The sequence below is a fragment of the Rattus rattus genome, chromosome 11 (genome assembly GCF_011064425.1).
Source record: "Rattus rattus isolate New Zealand chromosome 11, Rrattus_CSIRO_v1, whole genome shotgun sequence".
Taxonomy (NCBI): Eukaryota; Metazoa; Chordata; class Mammalia; order Rodentia; family Muridae; genus Rattus; species Rattus rattus.
Genome location: NC_046164.1, coordinates 81,394,186 through 81,415,764, shown reverse-complemented (window position 1 = coordinate 81,415,764; position 21,579 = coordinate 81,394,186). Strand labels below are relative to the sequence as shown.

The following is a 21,579-nucleotide window of genomic DNA, read 5'->3' as shown; positions in this document are numbered from 1 at the left end:
TATAAAATGTAAATACATGTAAGCATTTTGATCATAAGCAGCATATAAAGCACAAGCGCGCGCGCGCACACACACACACACACACACACACACACACACACACACACACACAGAAGATAACGCGCTAAGCACCCACGAGAACATCAAGACGTGTGGCAAGAATTTCAAACCAAACTCAAGACATTGCACAAGAAGCAGATGGGAGTTGAGAGCCGGGTGTCGTTTGCTACAAAGAGGTCAAAAAATAGCTCCTTGAGGAGCAGGTATCCGAGCAGAGCCTGCAGGACACATAGTATAGATGCCAGAGGCCCAAAGATGCCTTTGTGTTCAAAAGGAAGCCAGGCTCTGCTGCGGGTATGAAGTGGTTCACCGTTCTGAGGGGGCACTGGAGCAAAGAAGGCCTTGCAGCCACCACAGGACTTCTATTTTGTACAGTCTGGTCTCTCCTCTCCTTAAGCAGAAAGTTGGGGTTCAGGGGAAGAAAAACTTAGGCAAACTTCTGGGTCCCGACTTCAATCACAGAATCTTGCATCTAACCGGCGTTTTATTTCAATACTAAGAACCTAGTACAATTGCTGTATTTATAGCAGAACTTCATAGCAATCGAGTTCTTTTCCTGTTCCCCCGTGGTGGTCAAGTAGCCGACTGGAGAAGGGAAGCATGGTGGTTCTGGGTCCTCAGGTTGACTTGCTCTGAGGCCTCAGCACCCGCTGCCTCTACTGGTATTTTTGCCCACCAGTTAACTGGGAATCACAGGATTGGGGCCACAGTAGTGTTCATTACTATCCAGCCTAGGCTGGCAAACAGAAGCATGCATCCGAACAGGTGCAGTTCCACACTCCAAGTCCAGGTCCACACCCCAGACTCACTGCTTTCTGATTGCTCAGAAAGGTGTGCCCCTTACCCCAAGCAGCATCCCCTTCCAGTTCCCCATGCTGCACATCAAGAACCTCATTTTGGACCACTCTCCCCTCTCCTTACAGTAGATCTCTGGTACTGACAAAGGTTCTTTGAGGTTCTGGGGCAGAAACTGAGGCGCCAGACCTATTTTTCTCTCTTCCTTCAACTCGGCTCTCGCCGGCTAGTCCGCCCGCCTCGCCCAGCACAGTCACAGGTGGCCAGGTATTTGCCCGCCTAGTTCCTCCAGCCCGCGGGGAAGGCGACGCGGTGCCCACCCCGGGGCGCGCGCCCCGCCCAGGTGCGCTCCGGCGGGCGGCGGGGCGCGCGGGAAGGCGGGCGCTGGGGAGCGGCGCGCGGGCGCGGGCGGCGCCGCGGTGGGCGCGGCTGAACCAGCTTGGCGGGGGCGCGGCGCACCTTGCTCCCGCGCCCGGGCTGGCCGCGTCGGTCCCTCCCCGCGCGCCCCCGCCCGCCCGGACGCCTCCGGTCGCTTCTGTCCTCTTCGGCACGGCTGCTGTCCTCGCTAGCCCCGCGTGGGAGGAGGATGGGTCAGCGCGGAAAAAGTGAATGAGGACGGCGGCGCCGCAGCCAGCGCCCCAGTCGGCCGGCAGAGCCTGGTGCGCAGCCCGCCGGCTCCATGGACGCACCGCGCGCACTGGCGGCCAAGCCCCCCACAGGGTAAGTGGGCCCAGGAGGGCGGGCAAGGTTCTTCCCGAGGTGTCGAGGACTTGGGGTGCCTGAGTCGTTGCTCCGGTAACCGTGGCAGGCCTTGCTCGGGAACACTTTCCACAAGAGGTCCTGCTGTGAAAGCCCGTGTGTGTGTGTGTGTGTGTGTGTGTGTGTGTGTGTGTGTGTGTGTGTGTGTGTGTGTGTGTGTGTGTTGGGGGGGTGCTATTCCTCCGTGCAGAGCCCCAGCTCGGAGCTGCCTCCTCCCCTCATAATAGTGGCGATCACGGGCCGAGGGCGGAGAAAGAAACTCCGGGCCCGAAACTCCAGCGGAGTCCTTCTGGTCCCATGCACAGGTTCCTCCAGCCACTCCTCGCAGGCCCTGTGGCCCGCTGCTTTCTGCCTCAATGACAAGAGGGTACTTGATCTGTTGGGATCCATGTAGCCAGGCGATCTTGGGAGGTGTGTGGGGAAGGGACTCCATGAACACTCTTCTCCTGCCTAGCTTTCGTGCTGGGGCCTCGCTTGTGTCTGAAGAGGTGAAGACACCCCTCATCAGACCTGGAAAGCAAGAGCTGTCATTCCTGTCTTCAGGATGCCTCAACCCTTTTAGTTTCTTTTTGCTGTCTCCACACCTTGTAGACAGAGATTCCCTGTCTCACTGAGGATTTTACTTGCCCAAGAGAAACTTGCCTAACACGGGTCAAACGGTCTTGCCCTTTAACCCCTACTCTCCGAATTGTGTGCCCTTCTGTGCCCATCCCTGTCAGGACGGTTGGCAACCCTTGCAGGCTAGGTAGATTTCAGAGTGGGGCTGGCCTTTGACCTCTTCTCTCTGGAGCAAATGTGTTGTGAGTGTTGCGAATGGAATGAGTTGGGGTGGGCCTGCACCTGCTCCGGGAATGGCCCACTTTCCACTTGAGCAACTGGATTTTCTAAGGCAGCATTGGGGACAACAAATCTCTTTTCTTTAGCAGCTATGTCCCACTGACTCACCCGGTCTCCTGCCCACTGACTTTGTTGCCTGAGTGTTTATAAAAGCCGTCTAAACCAGCTCTGTATTATTTCTTAAAACCTTCCCTGGAGGCTTCCAAAAAAGTAACTCCTAACCTCGAAGCTAAGGAATGTTTAAAAAAAAAAAAAAAGACGTTACTTTGCTAAGGTGTGGTTTTATATTTTCTTTGAATAAACAAATCCCCCTTAAAGAAAACAAATATGGGAATACTTTTTCATGGTAACGGGGAACCCCCAAAATGATGTTGGAAGATGTGAGCAGAATTGCTTTTAAAATTGTGGCTTTTCGAGATTGTTGCATAACTCCATTTAAGAGAACTAAATTATTTTGCTACAACTTTCTTATAAATAAATAGAAAGAGAATATTTAAGGGACGTGCAAATTTCCATAGAGTATCTGCAGAAATCAGTGACGGTGTCTGGTAATAGTGAAGCCACCCTCTCTCCTCCAGCCTGCTCCCTAGGCAGCCAAGAGGGCAACCCAGGTCTGTCTTCCTCACTGGGTGTCACAAAGGCCCTGTGCTATGGATGATGGTGGAGCTTACAAGGCCAAATGTCCCTGCACCTCCAGCGAATAATTTGCTTGCTTCGAACTCGTTGCCCAAGAAATGTAGATCTATTTTTGTAACTTCTGTTTATTGCCGTTTCTCATTTGTTTATACCTTGAATAAAGAAACGCTCCCCAAATATAAATATGATATGTGTATGTGTGTGTGTGTGTATAATATTTTAACAAAGAGTACCAGTTCAGTATGGAGTATTTTTGTGTTTGAATGAGAAGAAAGAAATGGCACTATATCTTACTGGATATTTTTTATTGTTTGGTTGTCTTGCTTGCCTATCATAAAGGATTGTGACATTTGGGGCTTCAGAATGTTATCGAGAGGCAATTAGAATTTGTTGGCTTGTATCTGAAATTACTATTTTCTTTATCTCTTGAGACTAGGCAGTGTTTGCCATGTGCTTGAGGGAAGTTTGTTTTTTAATCTGATACTACAGAGGTTAGTTATACAATTACTTTGTGCAAACTCTCGTTTTTCCCCATGTGACAGCTGACAACTGATGGGTTGAATTTGTGGTTATTGAGGAGAACGCCTCAGTGTTGTGTAGACTGTTGGAATCCAAAAGAGATAGATTAGGGAAGGGACAGATGGGTTGGTGGATGTAAATTCATCTCCTTAGAGTATCATCTTTGTTAAGAACACAAATGCAAATTTTACTTGGATTGAAATTATATCTTTCTTGTAATTCCATTAAAGCAGCAACTGTGGCGAGCATATGCCTGGGGAAGGAGGATGTATGAAGACTTGATGTGTGGCTTAGGGAATTGTAGAGCTCATTTTTAAAGTGTGTGTGTGTGTGTGTGTGTGTGTGTGTGTGTGTGTGTGTGTGTGTGTGTGTGTGTTTGAATGAAGCTGTACACATGGTGTTCTACATTAGTGGAGATTAGGGGGAGCCTAGGAGTCAGTTCTCTCCTCCCACAGGTTGGCAGGCTAATGTAGGAAGTGATTTTACCTGTCGACTAGTCTTATCTGTCACTAGTCAGTTTCACCAAGTCAGAAGTGGTAGCTAGAGAAATATTTTAGAACACAAGTTCAGGGTAGAGGGCCTATCTCTTTTGATGTTAATATGACCAGCCATACACTCCTGTTTTGTATCAAACCATGTGTTTTGATATTAAAGAAACAGGAACTACATATCATAAGGCATTTAGATTTGCTTTTGGCTAAAGTATTTGAGAGTGTCTAGATCCTTAAGAATGAGAAAATAAGGATTATCTGTCACAAAACTTCAATACTAAATTTGCGCTACATTTTTAAAGATGTTACTTCTGAACTATTCCTTATTCCATCAATGCACTTAAGTAATGTTAAGTCTCTGGGTGTGGGGAATCCACCTAGGGATTTTACTTTTGGTAGTTATAATCTTTATCCAAAAGGGATTAGACATTTACCGTGTCAATTAATCAGATAATTTCTATCATCTCATCTCATATCATGTCATATGTCATATCACGTAGTCTGATGATAGACCTGAAGGGCCACAGAAATTGCTTCAAAGATATCTGTAAACAGGTGAGTCACTCCTGTCTTTGGGATTCTGGAATACAGGCCATCCTTTGGTTTTTCTTTCTTGTGATCTCCCATGCAAGGGACTATCTGATTATTATTGGGTGTCAGGACTGTAACCTGGAAAGGTAATAATCCCCATATTTATGCAGGCTTGAATTCTATGGCCTCTTTAATTTGGGACTTGCAAAATGAGGTCGTAACGTGCGTGCACCAAACATATATGTTTATAATTATTAAGAAAACAGTGATTATAGGATGTGTCTGCATCCCATAATAACTGGCTTAAGATACTAGGTCTTTTGAACTTTGCAATTAAATTTGCAATTATACCTGCTTTTGCAACTGATTGACAGTTTTAAAAACTGATCAGAACTATTTGATATCAAGTCAGATTTACAATTTACAAACAGGGTTTTATTCATTTAACAGACATGTATTTGTTATATGGCCTTTTGGCCCTGGACAACAATGGGGTCTGTGGATTTTATATATCATGTAAGCTTAGTAGCATATTTGAGTCTGTGCTTTAACACAGCACAGCTCTTTACTTAAACTATTTAATAAGGATTTATATTGCTGGTATAGATAATGTGTCTTCTGAAATGGTTTCATTCACATAAGTGACGTGTAAACTGCAGGCTTTTCTCCTTCCTGCGATCGGTGCCTCTGCTCTCTTCCCTCTGTCTCACCACTTGAGGTTTCCTACCTTGTGGAAGGACCTCATACAGGTTTCCATTTCCCTACCCAGATCCTGCTGCTCTATGTTTTCAACTTTTCTCTTGCTAGGGGGACATTCTGTGTGCTTGTCAAGGGTTTTTGTTGTACAAGGCTAAGAATGGTGGTAGTTTTTAAGACTTACACTCATCAGTCTAGACCCACGGTGATATGCACTTTATAGAGACAAATGGCAGTTTTCCAACAGTACGTGTTGCCCATTGTCCATCCCAGCCAGGCCCTGTCCCGTGTTTCTGAGCAAGTCCCCCTAGCCAGCAACACCCTGTGGTAATTTAGGATTTAAAATCATCTGTCTGGTCTCCCTCATCAGGAGGTAAACTGCTCGAGGCTAAGACCATGTCCTCCAATGCCAAGTCCAATTAAAATAAGTTCCCTAGCCAACAGTGTTTCTATTTTAACAACAACAACAAAAAAGCTTTAAAATCAACTGTCAAAATATATTTTAATTAGGCCTATTTGATTAGACACATTCCCAGATTGCAGAAGCTTTCACAGCAATGCCTTTGTAGGTCCAATTCCCACCTACACGGAACCAAGTGATGCCTGTTAAAAGACTAAAAGGTTCCAGCTGACACTGGGAGTGGTGGTAAAGGCCTGTAGGCTCAACGGCTTGGGAGACTGAGGTGGGGGGATCACAAGTTCAAGGCCAGTCTAAGCTAGAGAACAAGTTTAATGTCTTTTTGGGCTCCAGAGTGAGTTCAAGGCCAGCCTGGGTAACTGCGAATCTTTCTCAAAGTGAGAACAAAAAGAAAGGTAGAAATGTGGCCTGCGATGATCTCTTAGGACTCTCAGAGACTCTCTATAAGCACCAGAATGCTGGGGTTAGTGGACTTTTGCTTGTTACTCCCAGTCTCCTGTGGAAAAGAGAAAACACCAGGATGAGATTTGGGTGCTGGTGGTAGTGGGCACCTTTGGTAGCGTAGCCTGCAGCAGGGCTCCTGGATGTCAGTCAGCTAAGCTGTCTGACCTCACATTTTGGGTGGGTGAAGCAGGGCTGCCCTGTGTGAATGGCCAGTGCACCTGTAGGACAGAGTTCTTCACCTGCCCTATGTTTGGTTAATTTTAAATGTAAGTACTCCGTGTAGTTGTAGGTCTGAGGTAACTGGTCAGGATCTGCCTGTGGATTCTCGGTCTCTGGGAGCCAGTGTAGCATCGTTTCTGTAATCCTGCCATTGTTGCACACTTTCTGCCCTCACCTTGCTCTGGGAGCCTTTTCTTCTATCCCAGGATGGTTACTGGCAGCCTTCAGGCCATGCATGTGAGCTTTCCATCCAAGGTCTCCAGGAACTGGCAATCTCTCTTGCATTTCCAACCTCTGCCCTGTCAGAACCCTTTGTAGGAACTGGGGGTTTCGTTTGCTAGTCTTATTCTGCCCGAATTGAGAACTCCTCGGAGGCAGGCGAGGCGTCCTGCTCTTTGTGTTACTGTTGTCTCCTGTGGCACAGGAGGTGTCTGTCACCTAGTATTACCAACCCCATATCCCATTTGTGGTTGGATAAGATGGTCTTAGAACTCACGCCCCCCCCTCCCCCGTGTCCTATGATGCAGTATGTTCCCAGAATGTGCTAGATACCTCTTTAGAAAAAAAAAATCCTGACATTTACTTCAATTTTCACATACCTTTGTTCCTGTCAGACACTGTGTGTACAGACAGACCAACTGGCGCTGAAGACTCTGATGAAGCTTGCCAGCAGCGTGGCCATGTTCCTCACCGATTCGAGAGGTGTCAGATGCCTTATTGAGGAACATAGAGCAATGGTGGCTTCGGGAGAATGTGTCCTCAATTAGCTGATTGTCCCATGGGTGGGCTTGAGGTTTCTGTTCCAGCTTATCTCAAAGCTTCTTTTTTGCCTTGCTGCTCTGTCATGGCCAGCATGAGGCCTTCCCATGCTGTAGCCCCACAGTGGAGCAGGACACAGGACAGGCACCTGCCCTTCGTGACTCAAGTTGTGCATATCTCAGTACATGTGGCCTTGGCCCAGCTCCCAACCTACAGCCATTTAGGGGAGACTTGGCATAGTGGGGCACGGTTCCTGACACGATGGTCTAGGGAGGACTAGGAGGACTTTGCCACGGTGGAATGACAGGGAGCAGGTGATCTCAGTGGGCATGTGACTCCTCTCCCTCCTCCCAGGGTCCTCAGAAGTCAGCTGTCAGGAGGTACATCCGTCCGGACAGTTTCTGACTCGTGCTAAGAAATGAATCCTTGTTTTACTCAGGTTATAATTGACAGGAAATGGCTCTGAGCTGCACAGAATGGTTATTTGTTGGCCCAATTCAGGCCTCTTGCAGCCAGTGTTTCTGATTCTAGTCTCCTTCCAGAACCTTGCAGACCCAGAGCTTAGAACCCTGTCCATCCCCATGAGGAAGTGTCATTTAGATAGTCACCCCAAAGTGTGGAAGTAGCCAGACCTTTCTCTCTGTCAGATGTCAGGGGCCGGCATGTTTTGACATCTGTGAGTGTCACCTTTTTTCATGTCATACCAGTGTCTTTTTGTTCATGGCATGCAGCAGTGTAAGATTAGACAGCTTAGGAAGAGAATCCCCAAGCCACAGCCATAGGCTAGCCGTGTCTGGGAAAGTCACAGATCCTCTTGCTTTTCTCCTGGCTTAGAGAAGGTGGGATGAGCAAAGAATGTGTGCTCTCACCTGATGAGGGTTGTCTACAAAGTTCATCCTCTTAGAATCTGGGTGTGGCTGGAGGAGTCAGAACTGAAACCGAGCCATACGCAGGGCGTGAATTCTGCAGCTTTAAGTACATTAATCTGAGCAATTAAATACTTAAAGAGCTTCCCCAATCAACCCTGGCAGTGTTTCCCCAAACTTAACGGTTTGGGAGTTGTTTAAAAATAGGCTTGGGTGGGAGTAATAATTCAGAGACCTGAACACTTCTGCTCAGGTGGTGAGAACCTTGATAATTAAAATTCATTCATGTTCATTAAACAAACGATTGGCTTGAAAGAGACTGCTGGCTCATAGGTAGAATTTAGACATTTGTCCCTTGCTGAGGGCCCCATCCATCTCTCTGATCATCCATCTTGCTTCCTATAATTTTATGTTGACTCAGTATTAAAAATATTAGAAGTAAAACTATGCATCCCACTGAGGACCTAAACTACTTATAAGGGTCCAATGATGTTCTAACAGCATCGTTTGCTTTTGAATTAGAGATCTCGTTCCAAATCAATTGATTTGTTTTCAAAGTGTTAATCGGGATGCTGGAATGGCCATCTTTCCCATGCTGCATCGGCCCTGTGGATTCCTTTCCTTAGCTACTTCCCAGATTTGCTTGGTGTTCGTGCGGTGAGTCATTTTCAAAGAAAAAGTTCCAAATGAAGTGCATGTGCAAATTTTATAGCATTCGGGACTATAATGAGAGGCTGGAGGATGGCTCACTGGGTAAATAAAGTGCAGACCTGAGAACCTGCCCATGAGTACATCCATGCCCATGTAAAGGCTGGATATGCTGGCACGCATCTGTAAACTATAGCATCAGGGACAGAGAGGCTGATCTCTGGGGCCTGGATAGCCTGTCTGTCCAGCAGGAACAGTGAGCTCCAGGTTCAGGGAGACACCTGAACCATGTAATAAGGTGGACAGTGATAGAGGAAGAGCCCTCAATGGATCTCTAGCTTATACAGGCGTGTGTGTGTGTGTCACACACACAGGCACACACACATACACACACATACACATGTACACACAGGCACATACACACAAACACACACCAAACACAGACACACACACACATACACACACATATACACACAGGCACATACATACACATACACACACACATACACACACACACACATACACACACACATACACACACAGGCACATACACAGGCACACACACACAAACACACACCAAAACACACACACACACACCATACACACACACACACATACACACACACACACACATACACACACATACATACACACACACACACACACACATACAAACACACACACACATACGCACACAAAGAAACACACAGGCACTCATGGATGAATACTCCCACACGCATGTACACACATAAGCCCACGGTGGGGGAAGGTGGAGGAGGGGGAGAGAAAGGATGAAATTCAGTTTGTAAAAAATAAATGAATTCCAGTTAAAACAGCACTTTACATTGAGAAATTCCCTCGTTATTTTTCAGTTGAGGGTGATAGTTTTCTTACGGGAGGAATAGGCACCCATAGGCGCTCAGATAGGTACCCTGCTCATACACCACTGCACTGTGGTAGGCTCTCGCTCCTCTTGGATCTTCAGATGCTCCGTGAGGCCTGACTCTTCCAGGATATCCCCATGATCAGGAAGAAAACAGTGGCTTTCTCCTGTTTGGAGTGTAGATTGTCCTGTGACTCTCTAGCCTGGCCTGTAGCCCCCAACTCCTCATCCCTTGGCACTGCTATACCAACCTACAACATAGAACTGGGACTGTGACGTTCCCCTTACTGGGGCCTCTCCAGCTTCCTGTAGGCTAGTGTGGTGTCTCTGCTGTAGCTATAGTTTCTCGCCATCCTTTTGCTAAAGAAACAAATCCACCACAAGCATCTGGACGATAGCCTCTTCCTGATATCTGTCAGGTGGGCGTTACACTCCTGCTGCATTTCCAGGAAGCTCACCTCCTGAGACTCTTAGGTGGAACTTAACTTTTCAAAGAGGTGTGCTGGAAGTGGTGGGAGAGGACTCCATTCAGAAGTCGGTGGCGGCATTGACAGCAGGGCTGAATTAGTAGCAGTTGGACCCAGACTCTGCCTCCTGTGTAGCAAGTGCTTCTGCCTTGATCCTGGCTAATGAATTAATAAACATGAAAAGTCTTCCCTCTGTACCGATCTGACTCAGCTCTCTGTGTCTGTGCTGATAACTTTGATAATGGTACAGGTGATAGTGGGCAAAGTCACCTTTGCCCAACGATGCGCCTCCTGTGCGTGGATCTGGTAGTTGTGTTTTCTTGTGTATGACTTTAGGCAACCTTCAATGAGAGCTGCATGATTCTTTAACTTTTTTTGTTGTTGGTAAGCAGATTTCATTGAGAAAGAGTGTACTTGGCACTTGTAGGGCTTCTAAGGGCTGGTGTCCTTCTTCAGGGAAATGCTAGATCAGGGAAGGACAGTGTGTGACATTTGTGACATTTTGGTGTGGCTCTTACTGGGTTGTTCTGTCTGGCATTGCATGCATTCTTACAGTTCACTGGTTCTTATTTATATTAGTCAATTTCTTTTTGGTTTAAAGGAATTCATAGATAGATAGATAGATAGATAGATAGATAGATAGATAGATAGATAGATAGATAGATAGATGGATGTTTTGCCTTCATGCATATCTGTGTGAGGGTATCAGATCCCCTGGAATGGGAGTTACAGATCGTTGTGAGCTGCTCTGTGGGTGCTGGGAATTGAACCCAGGTCCTGTGAAAGAGCAGCCAGTGTTCTTAACCACTGAGTCATCTCTCCCGTCCTGTATAGTCAGTTTATTATTGTGATCAAATACCCAGGTCAACTTATCAGAAAGAAAGGTTTGTTTTGGCTATGGTTTCAGGGGCTTCAGGCCTTGGTCTCTTGTGCCTGATGCCTTTGGACCAGTGGCAGTGTGTATTACGGTAGGTAATGGAGTGCAGAAGCTACTCAGATCATGTTGGCTGAGAAGCAGAGACAGGAAGGGCATGGTCCTCAGTGATGTAACTTTGTCCATATGGACACCTCTCTGTGAGGTTATGCCACACTTCAGTAGCTCAAGTTGAAGGCCAAACCATTAAAATACCAGGTTGGAGGGCTGGGGTTCTCCGACGTTACATTGTACACTAAGAGTTGGAAAGTGGAAAACCATGCTTTCTTCATGGCCAATGTATTTAGCAACCACTGTGCACTTGTTTTCGTGTTGAATGTCCTCTGCATATTACATTCTTAGCTCTCTGGGGATCCGAGCAAGTGAAACGTCCCCCACCTTACCTTTTTCAACTTGGTTTGTTGTGACAGTGTGGGGTGGAGGGCCTGAGCAGCATTCTTGTTTCTGGTTTAGATTATTGTAGTGGGTGACTCAAGGGAAGGAAGAAGCATGTAACACCGACCCTATTTTAACCATTGGTCTGTGGGAAGCATTTGTCCTTAGACAAGGCATCCGGGTAGCAGCCTTAGAGGGAAATTGTATGCTTGGGATGTTCCACTGGTGCTGACTTCTCATTTCTGGATTCGACACTGCAGGTTTCTTGCATCCGTGATGAATGTCTGAGAGTTTAATGGGAAGTGATAGATGGTTTGCTTTTAAACCGAGTTAGCCATCATTACTCCTGCCCCCTGAGGAGGAGTCTACACCTTTCATTCACACAATATTTTTATTACAAAAGCAAGTGCTTTTGTAATGAAAAATATTCCATGGCTTGAACGCATTGTTTATTTTAAATATATCAACATGTTAGATACATTTTTGAGGGATTTTTTTTTTCTTCACTAGTCCTTATTTCCTTTGTTAGTGGTACAAGGAATAAAGATGTGCTCTGGGGGTGCTTTCTGGCTTTGGCGGTGGTGGTGAGTTTTTGCTGCAGAATCTTGACTGTGGTTTGTGTTTCTTCTCTCTCTTCATAGTAAGCATCCCAAGCTACAGATCTTGTGGGGTGGAAAAGTAAGGCTTAACTCAAGCTGCTTGGCCAGTGTCCTTGTCCCCTCATCCCCTCTTGGTATTCTGGAATTACCTGGATTATAGAATTTAAAAAATGTTTTTAAATTTTGTTTATTATTATTATTATTATTATTATTATTATTATTATTATTATTGTGTATATGTATCCATTTGTGTCAGCTCCAGAGTGCATGTGGAAATAAGAAGAGAACTTTCAGGAATTGGCTTTTTCTTTCTTCTGTGAATCTGAGGAATCAAACTTAGGCCATCGGGTTTATGCAGGAAGTGCTTTCTCCCTGAGCCGTCTCACTGTCCCTGGGTCGTAGAATTCAGGAGATAATTTAACAAGGAGTAAGAGGATCCTGTGGCGTGCCTGCCATATGGTGCTTCTCTTTTCCCCCATTACTGTTTTCTACTAGCAAACTATCAGACAACATGAAGGAACAGAGACACTAGATGTAGATGGCCCTTACGGTGCATGTCTGTAAGGAGATATGCACTGTTTACCATTGTTTTCACACAGTAGAGACATAGCAAGTGCTACTGTCATAGGAAACTGAGAACTTCACATAGTGTTCAGAACCATTTGCTGCTTTAACACGGGAAAGCAGCATTAGGAATATGATGCAGGTCGTGTCTTGTATTCATACATTGCTCTTGAGCAGATGTGATGAACACAGCTTTGGGTGTGGGTCAGGAGAGTTGAACTACGGAGGTAGTACTTGAGTGTAGGACAGGAGAGACTTGGGACAGACAGAGAAGCTCTAGACCTTTCCGTCCCCCTTGAGTTTTGCTATCACTTTTGAGAGTGGTATCAGGCTAGTCAAGTCACCGTGGCTGGGAGCTTAGTGATCCTCTTCTAACAGAAGTGTCTGTCCCATGTTTCTTTTATTTCTGTTCTAGCAATTGGCCGGTTCCATGAAGATGAGGTTCTTAATACTCGTATGTCATTGTAAATTCGGTTAAAGTTTATCTCTGAGCATAGTGCTTGTGTCACTCAGTCAGCAGTAGTGTTCAAAGAAGCAGCAACGGGAATATCAGGATGGTTTCCTTAAGACTAGAGCGTGAATAGTGGGTCAAATGCTGCACATTTGTTTAGGTCACTCCAGAGGATATTTGCACAGGTCTTGTTAGGAGCTGGATCAGGAGTTGAGCTAAACTATGAACGGTATATCTGTTCTCATCACACGTAACATCTAAGAGTCATTAAGAGGTTGCCCTGCTTTTTTTTTTCTCTGAAGGTCCTCTGTCCAGATGGGGCAGGATGCCCCACCACCAGTGTCAGTGCCACCTTGATACGACACAGTGACACAATGAATGGTTCTAGAGAGCGAACTTCTCCTTTCTCATTCCAATAGGTTTTATGTCCTTAGACTTTATAAGGGGTAAAAAGCCATTCATCCATAGCTCTGCCCCCTGGGAGTGAATATAAGAGTATTAATCTGAAATTATAGTGCTTTGCGTTAACTCTCTAAGGAGGCTTTAGGAAAAAACATTAGTCTTTATTGTCGTTTAACCATCCTATTTTATAAAGTATAGGTTATATGGCAGTGATAGAAGCAATAGCTTATTTTGAAAATGAAGGCCTGTGAGTGCTGTACATTATCATAGTTTTCACTACACTGGAAGCACGGAACTAGTGATTTCATACATGCCGAAGCATGGCTCCCCTGCTGTCTGGCAGGGGTCGGTGTCAAGCTTTAATAGTTGTGCTTGGTGCTGTATGTGATGCCCTTTAAAAAAATAGATGCCGACTGGCAATAGAAGTTAGTCTCGAGATGTGAGCCCACATTAGGGACCTGTATCTAATTTGAAAGCATGATTATCAACATATTCATAATATAGTATTGGAAAAATGATGGCCTTATCAGTTTATGTAACAGTAGAATGTGACTATGGCTTGTTAAGTGTCCCCCCCCCCCAATCTTCATATGTTAGAAATTTATTCCCCAAATTGATTTCTTAGTGGAGAGGTGTTTGGGAGGTAACTGGAATTTCAGACCATAATGGTACCCCATGCTGGCATTGGTGGCGTCTCAGAAAAGGTAGCAAAAGCCCAGTTAGCCCAAAGCTCCGCTTTATTACACAGAAACGCAGGGCACAACTGTGTCTAATACTGAGCAAGTGTGGGTGCCGTGCTCTTGGTTTCCCTGACTCCAGAACCATGGACTAAGAAAACCTTCGTAGGTTTCCTAATCTGTGGCATTTGGTTCCAACGATAGAAAGCGGTCTAAGACAAATGTCTCAGAGTGGAACTTCTTATCAGGTTCAAGCACTAGGAACGGTGCTTTAGCTTTATTTGTGCCCTTCCAAACTTATCATGCTTCGAGTGAGGTCACGTCTTTACCCTTGTTAGCTAGGTAGACGGTTGAGCACAAGGCCCAGCACCTGCCCTCTGAGAGGACATAGGAATGGAGTGGGGTGTAGGAGAGGGGAGGCAGAGATACTTAAGATCGGGCAGAACCAACCGAGGTCTGGCTATTGCTGGCTATCATTGCTGAGAGTTAGAGCTGTAGGTTGAAAACTGGATAAAGTCTACCAAGGTCACCAACTGGCATGAATAGAAGCCAGAGGACAGACTATAGTGACCACTACCGCGAGTGTCTAAATCCGTAGGATGCTGCGGAGGACATGAGGTAACAGGTGACTTAGATGGAGGCCCAGCAGGTGGGTCTGGCAGAGCATGCCTTGGTCTTGATGAACCAGGAGTCAGGCCAGAATTTTTGAGTCCAACGTGACACTAGTGGACAAAGGTTGTTCTCAGAATATTTCATGATTTCAGAGAGCAGAGAAGGAAGGACAGAGATTGGCTGGGTCAGTTGTGGTGACAATGGCTTAGTCTTGTTCTCTCATCAAGAAAGGGATTGCTATCCTGGGGCTCCCCTACTTTAGTAAATCATGGGTAGTAGGGTGTTTGCAGCTGTCGAACAGTCATAGTGGAAGGAGAATGGTTGGAAGTATTAAAACCTTAAGAATGGGGTATGGCATTCCCCTAATGAATAAAGATTTCGAGGAGTCAATCACTGGTTGAGTAGGCGGGACTTCCAGGTTGGAGAGAGGAAGAGGGGAAGCAGAAAATATATAGGACTTTTGGTGGTGTGAGAGAGCCTGGCAGCCAAAATGTAGGTAGCGGGTTCAGGTGGCAGATGCGCTGGGATCCGAGGCATTATAACTTAGAAGAGCTTACAAAGTAGGATGCGATTTACTGAGCCCAGCCACTGTGTTACCTGTTGATTCTAAACTAAGTTTCTGTGGTGTTTTCCTTCACTCGAGCGACTCAACTGGGTTTCAGAGAGAAAAGTATGATTTCAAATCGTGGGTTTGGGAGAAGTACACCCCAACTAGCCATGGGGCTGGTGTGCCATTGAGGGGGAGCCAGGGGAGCCAGGGGAGCCAGGTGGAGAGATTTCAGAGTTCCACTTCAGAGAGTCTGTCGGGCTGAGAAGAGGCTGGCCTGCCCGCCAGTGCCTCGCTGGCAGTAGTGTGGGATTCTTATTTAATATTTCCTGCTACAATGGGGCCTTGATGTCTTAGGCAGATCACCCAGATGGGAACTCCACAGAAACGCAGGGTCTGTCAAGCTGCACTCATTTCCTTATCTGCCGGGATGTTGTGAGCTGTGTTGTAATCTACTACAAGATAAACGATTCATCTGACATGACTAGCTGCAGCACACAAGTGGCGGTGACAGGGTAGGGGGCATAGACTGAGGCCTGTTGGGTGTGTACTGTATATCCTAGTACACCGTGAGGCCTGCTCTTTGACAAGTGGGAGCGCCTGAAACTTAAAGTGAACAGGAACCCAAGTGTGAATGAAGCAGGGAAGAATGGAAGCCAGTGGATTTCCAGTCAGATGTACAGAGCTACTCAGATTTGATCAGCGGGCTCGAGGGCTCATCCCTCCACAGTTAGACAAGCTTGGCTTTGACACTGAATTATCCCTGCCTTTGCCCTCCAATAAGTTCAGGACCTTTGGGAGACACCCAGGCACACCACTGGGGAAGATGCTTGCATGAGCGTCTTTGGTCTTCTAGACCTAGAACAGGTGAGTGTTCTTCTTGGATTTTGTCATCCATCCAACTCAGTAGATCTGTACGCAGGACTATCCCACTTCCCATTTTGAAGCCGAACTGACTGAATCTAGAGAGATTAAGAAGCTACTTTAGGCTAACCAGAGAATGATGCTATATATGTTCTTTCCCTGGGTAGCATTTCTATTGTCAATTTACACCTGCCCTCTGAGAGGATCACCAGCCGCCCCACAGGTTCCCGGCCCACAGGGCCAGTCCTTATTTGCAATGCCTGGAGAAGCCACAGCTACATGCCACAGGAACCAATGGTGGTTATGTTGTCTGGTCTTTGAGAGGGTGTGTTATGTAAGCTCACGGCACAGGAAAAGAATTGAAGTCTCTCTAGCAGTGCCCGCCTCTCGCTGCCCACGCAATGTATGTCATGCAGGGTTCTATTCCAATGATTCTTTCTGACAACACGACCTATGACTGTGGTGAGGAGTGTCTTGGAGGGGAGTCTTCGGGGCAATTGTAGGAGATCTGAAATGACAGAAATATTAGGAAACTGATTGGACTGGAGCTGTGGAGTCTACTGTATCCTGCACAAGTCCCCTCGAGGCCTGCTTACAGATGTGGGTTGTCTGAGATGTTGGCTGCCATACAGAATGCTCTCCAGCAGTGTCCTTAGGAAGGCCGTCCTTGTTACTACTGGGGTCTGTTTGATGATACTTGATAAATTTCACTTGTACTTCATGAGGCTCGTAAGTCTTCAGGAAGGCATCTCACTCTCTACTTTCCAAATCGAGAAGGGCCAATGTACTGATTAAAGACAGTGAAAAGAGGCAGGCATGGCGATTCATGTCTGTGGTTTTAGCAGTAGGCCGAGGAAGAACAAGTAAGTTCAAGGCCAGGCTGGTTTACAGAGAGAGGTTCTGGGGTAGTCTGGGCTACTGAAGGAGATCCTATCTCTAAATAAACAGACACCAAACAAATCAATTGTGACTAAGCAGCCCACCCTGCTCCGTTATCTGCCTTCCGGCTGGCTCTATGCAGGTAATCTGCTTCTGTAGACATTTGTTGTTTACTGTGTTGAAAGCATATCTGATCACAAAAGAAAGCGACCGAATTGAAGACTACAGATAGTCGTGATGTATTGCTGCATATCAATGTCCCAGAACTGTGCAGCTAGTCTCAGGGACACGCGTGATATGAGCTCCCTTAATTATAGCTATATGTGACATTCATATAAAGTAGGTAGGTAGACCCAGCTGTGCTAATCTTTAGTGGGCTACATCCGTTCTTTGCACTGTTGTCATCTTTCTCTGTGTATTTGGCTGTCCTCACAGCCTGGTTTCCTACACCTGCAGATAAAGAAGTGACTTGGAGGAATGAAGGAGAAAGCCGTTAAGGCCTTTTGTGACCTAACCTCTGAAGTCACACGTGACAGATCACTAAGTACAAACCTTGCTCAGGATAGTGGTTGGATTGATTATTCTTTTTTTTTTTTTTTTTTTTTTTTTTTTTTTTTTTTTTTTATTTTTTAGACCGGGGAGGGGGAGAGGGGAAGAGAGAGAGAGAGAGAGAGAGAGAGGGGAAGGAAGAGTGAGAGTGAGGAAGAAGAGTGAGAGTGGATTGATTATTCTAAAATACCTGTGAGTCTCTTTTGGAATTTCTGTGGAGCAATCAGCCGACTTGTCCCTTTCCAAAGCAACCTTGTCAAGGCCTTATTGAGGATCCACTAATAACACACATCAAGGGTCCACGAAAAGGAGACTTTTATAACCAAATCCCAGTTGAGGTGGAACTGGCACATAGGCTTTTCTATGTGCAGAGAAGTTCTTTACATGAGTATGTACTGTTTATATAAATGTTCTCAAAATGGTGAAAACTTGCCTATTATTAATAACAAAGGACAGCAAAACCCTCATGTTGAAAAATGACCAAGGGTCTCAGGTTAAGACAGTGTTTATGTTTGTTATCCCCGTGGAGTTCCTAATAATGCCCATTTTGCTCTCCAGTTAGTTACCCTGTCTAGATATAGATATTACAGACACTCACCCTGGATGTTGGGTTTGCCTAGGTAGATATGAGGGCTCCATTCAGTTTTGATGATAGGCAGGATGATGCTTCAGATGACTGAGTAGTCTTGGAATATACAGACCTCACCTCCTCCCTAGGAGGTTGTATAGAGGCAGCATGGGCACCCCTAAATGATTCAGTTGGCTTAGGCTCACTCATTCATTCACTCAGAGGTTCATCCACTCATCCAATCCCTCACTGTGTATATGAACATGACACTGTGTGTGCCTGCTCTCAAGGAGACCAGATGCAGAGTTCTGTTTAGTCTAAAGCAACTGTATACGTGGAGCATAATTTATATCCTTTGCAAGGAATGTAATTTTTAGTGCGTGGTTCCTCCACGTTGCTTAGAGAAAAGGCAGTTGAGCCCAAATTGCAGGTAAGCTTTCTTGAGGGGCTCAGTGCTCCCCATGAGTAGTCAGCAACATCAAAGTGGGTACAAAGTCTTTGTAGCTCAGTTTTGTATGGCCAGCGTGAAACAAAAACTATTGTTAAAAATACTTCCAGGGCAACTCAGTTAAGTTGTTTTCCCGTAGAATTGTTTTTCTGTAAATAAAGTAAAATAAAAAGTCATAAGTAATTGGTGTGAAAATTATTTTTCAAAAGCAAAACAAAACAAAAGAAGATTCACGAAAATACTCACAAATAACAAGACAGACAAAGGAAATGGAAACGACCTTTCGGAACATTTGGACAGCAGTATTAGGGGTTAACGTCAAGGCAATGCCCTTATCATGGAAGTTACGTCCATTCCTGCACTGGCTGGTTTTTGGTCAACTTTACACTAGCTGGAAATATTTTTGAAGAAGAACCTCAAATGAGAAAATGCTTTCTATCAGATTGCTTATAGGCAAGATAGAGAACATTTTCTTGACTGAACATTGATGTGGGAGGACCCAGCCTACTGTGAATGGTGCCATCATCCCTGGGCAGGTGGCCCTGGATGTATAGAAAATCGGAATGAGCAAGCCATGAAGAACCAACCAGTAAGCAGCAGGCCTCCATGGCCTCTGAGACAGTTCTTGCCTCCAGGTTCCTGCCTCATGTTCCTACCCATTACTTCCCTGGATGATGATGAACTACAAGCCGTAAGACAAAATTAAACCCCTTTACTCAAGTTGGTGTGGGTCACGGTGATTTATCACAGCAATAGAAACCCTAAGCCAATCCCAAAAGCCTATATTTGTTTGGATTGTCATTATTTAATCAGTCATTTACATCTTAAGATAAATTCTACATTTCGACCAGTTTTGATTGTTTCTGTTTTAGTTCTTTGCCACGTTTCTTTGTATATCGTGAGGGCTTAACAAAGAAATGATGTGTTTTAACTGACATCTTACTATTTAACAGTCATTTAGCAATTGGATCATGATTCCTTTTGAAGTAATTTATCTGTGTGTTGCGTGTTCGGTGTTCCTGCTCTGACTAAGCCTATAAAATAGAAGTGAGAACAAGTCTTTACACAACTAACTATGACCGGAACTGTGCTGGGTGAGTACAAAAGGTTCAGGAACATTCACCGTTAAAGAACCAATTAGTTCTGCTTAAAGGGTAGGGCCCGGATACATGCAGTTTACTTTTATGAAAGGCCACCCTCATAAAATGTGATGTGTGCTTCATAACTACAGTCACCATGGCAAGTGTTTCTCTTGCAGCCCGAAATTCTGGTCTGCGCCTCTGTTGTCTCTCTGCCTGCTGCTGCTGTCAATTTGTGTGTGTGTGTGTGTGTGTGTGTGTGTGTGTGTGTGTGTGTGTGTGTGTGTGGCTTTGCATGTAACAGTGCTCTGTTTTGTTACGCTCGTTCACTTAAACATAGTCATATTTAACTTCATGTAGTATTGCTGGGGTTCCCGCTCTTTACTGACAGGCACTGATCCATGCACACAGACTTGTGACAGTGCGTCTAACCCTTCTCCAATCGATAGATAGTTGGGTGATTTCTGGCTTTCCTACAATAGCTAAAGCTCCTGTGACCATTCACATGAAAGCTTTGTGTGACACATGTCCCCACACCCACCTCCTTTTGGCGAATACTCAGGAGAGGAAGGGCTGGGTCACGTGGCTTGCTGTGCTTTTAATGTTTAAGAGACTGCTAGGCCACTGTACATTCCACCAGCTGTGGACAGGAACTATTGTTGCTAGACAGGTTTGTTTTGTCGTTATTGTTCTTTTTTTTTTTTTTAACCATTTTAAGTGTATGAAATTTATGGAATTTTATATGTAAGTGTTTTGGTTTGGGGTGTGATGTGAGTTTAGTAGCTTTCTGCAGACAAGCAAAACCTTCCTTAGAAGGATGGCTTGTTCGAAAGCATGGACTCTGTGGAAAGTGTGTGAGGCTTATTCCCGTCTATTCCCAGGTTTGCAGAGTAAAGTGTCAGTCTTACTGTGTGGTGCTAATTCTCGAGTGGCTCAAGTCCTTGAGCCTAGGTTTCTTCTGTCTAGTTTCTAGTATTCCCTGTCCTGGCTAACTAGCTGATGATTCGTGCACACCTTAAAATCAACCTAGCCTCTGCTGAGGCTGGCTTTGGTTTTAGGTGTTGGTGACCTAGCTCTTCAGAAGGAGAAGACATAGTTGGTTGTTGTCATGTAGGTTGTATGTTGTTGCTATGGTTGAGATGTCTCGAGAGGAGCAGGCACTCAAACTTCAGGGGAGGCCTCTATTAAGGAAGTGCCAGGGCCTTCCTCAGAAGGTTGGTGTGCACACATGGGGAAGGGCATGTACCTGACAGCATAAAGCCAGGCAGTATATCTGTAATAAACTGCTATTCCCATATTAATGGCTAGAAAGAGAGGAAAAGACTGCTCTTGTGGGGAGTGTTGCTGGAAGGAGTATGGGTTGATAGGGGAGCCCCAGAGGGTTCGAGCATTCTGAGGACAGGCATCCATCCGTTTAATTTCAGAAAGGCAGCCCAGGGCACCCTTAAGGGCCCTATCTCTTTGCATTTATGCTTATCTTTGTAGCTGAGGGGGCTCGATTAAACTTCTTGCTTAACACAACATTTAAAGGAAGAGTGAGCAGAAATCTTTCAGGGATGCTGACAGTTTTTGTTTTTTCTGGGGTAGACTCTTTGCACTGACATTTTATGTCTCACATGATTTCTGCCGGGAAGATCCCAATGATGAGGTCCAGGGTGGGGGTAATCCAGTCTGCCTTGGATTCCAGAGATCAACAGCCAGAGATATCCACGCAAAAGAAATGGTGCTTTGTCTCCTGGGAGCCAACGGCATGTGACACACATGACGTCACTGTGATTTAGCATTCTATTGGGGATTAGCGTATGCCTGTTTTGTTTTGTGTTTGCTCAGTGTAAGTGTGAACCCTGAACAATCATTGCTTTTCCACTTAAGGTAGAAGTCTTTCCACCCTGAGGTGAGGTTGTGAAACTTAACATCCTGCCTCCCAGCGTCTTCTGGAGGGGTGTTTTCCAGCACAGTCTTCTCACGCCTGTTCTGCCATTTTTTCGACACCCCATCTGTTT

At 45.6% G+C, this 21,579-nt stretch overlaps 1 protein-coding gene across 1 annotated transcript in view; it reads left to right on the top strand.

Annotated features, from left to right (window-relative positions):
• The first annotated feature begins 1,306 nt into the window (after positions 1–1,306).
• Cobl (cordon-bleu WH2 repeat protein) overlaps positions 1,307–21,579 on the top strand; it is a 236,064-nt gene continuing 215,791 nt past the window's right edge. The window contains exon 1 of the mRNA XM_032916836.1: positions 1,307–1,575. Coding sequence (XP_032772727.1) covers positions 1,535–1,575 — 41 coding nt within the window. The 5' untranslated portion in view covers positions 1,307–1,534. The remainder of the gene's footprint in view (positions 1,576–21,579) is intronic.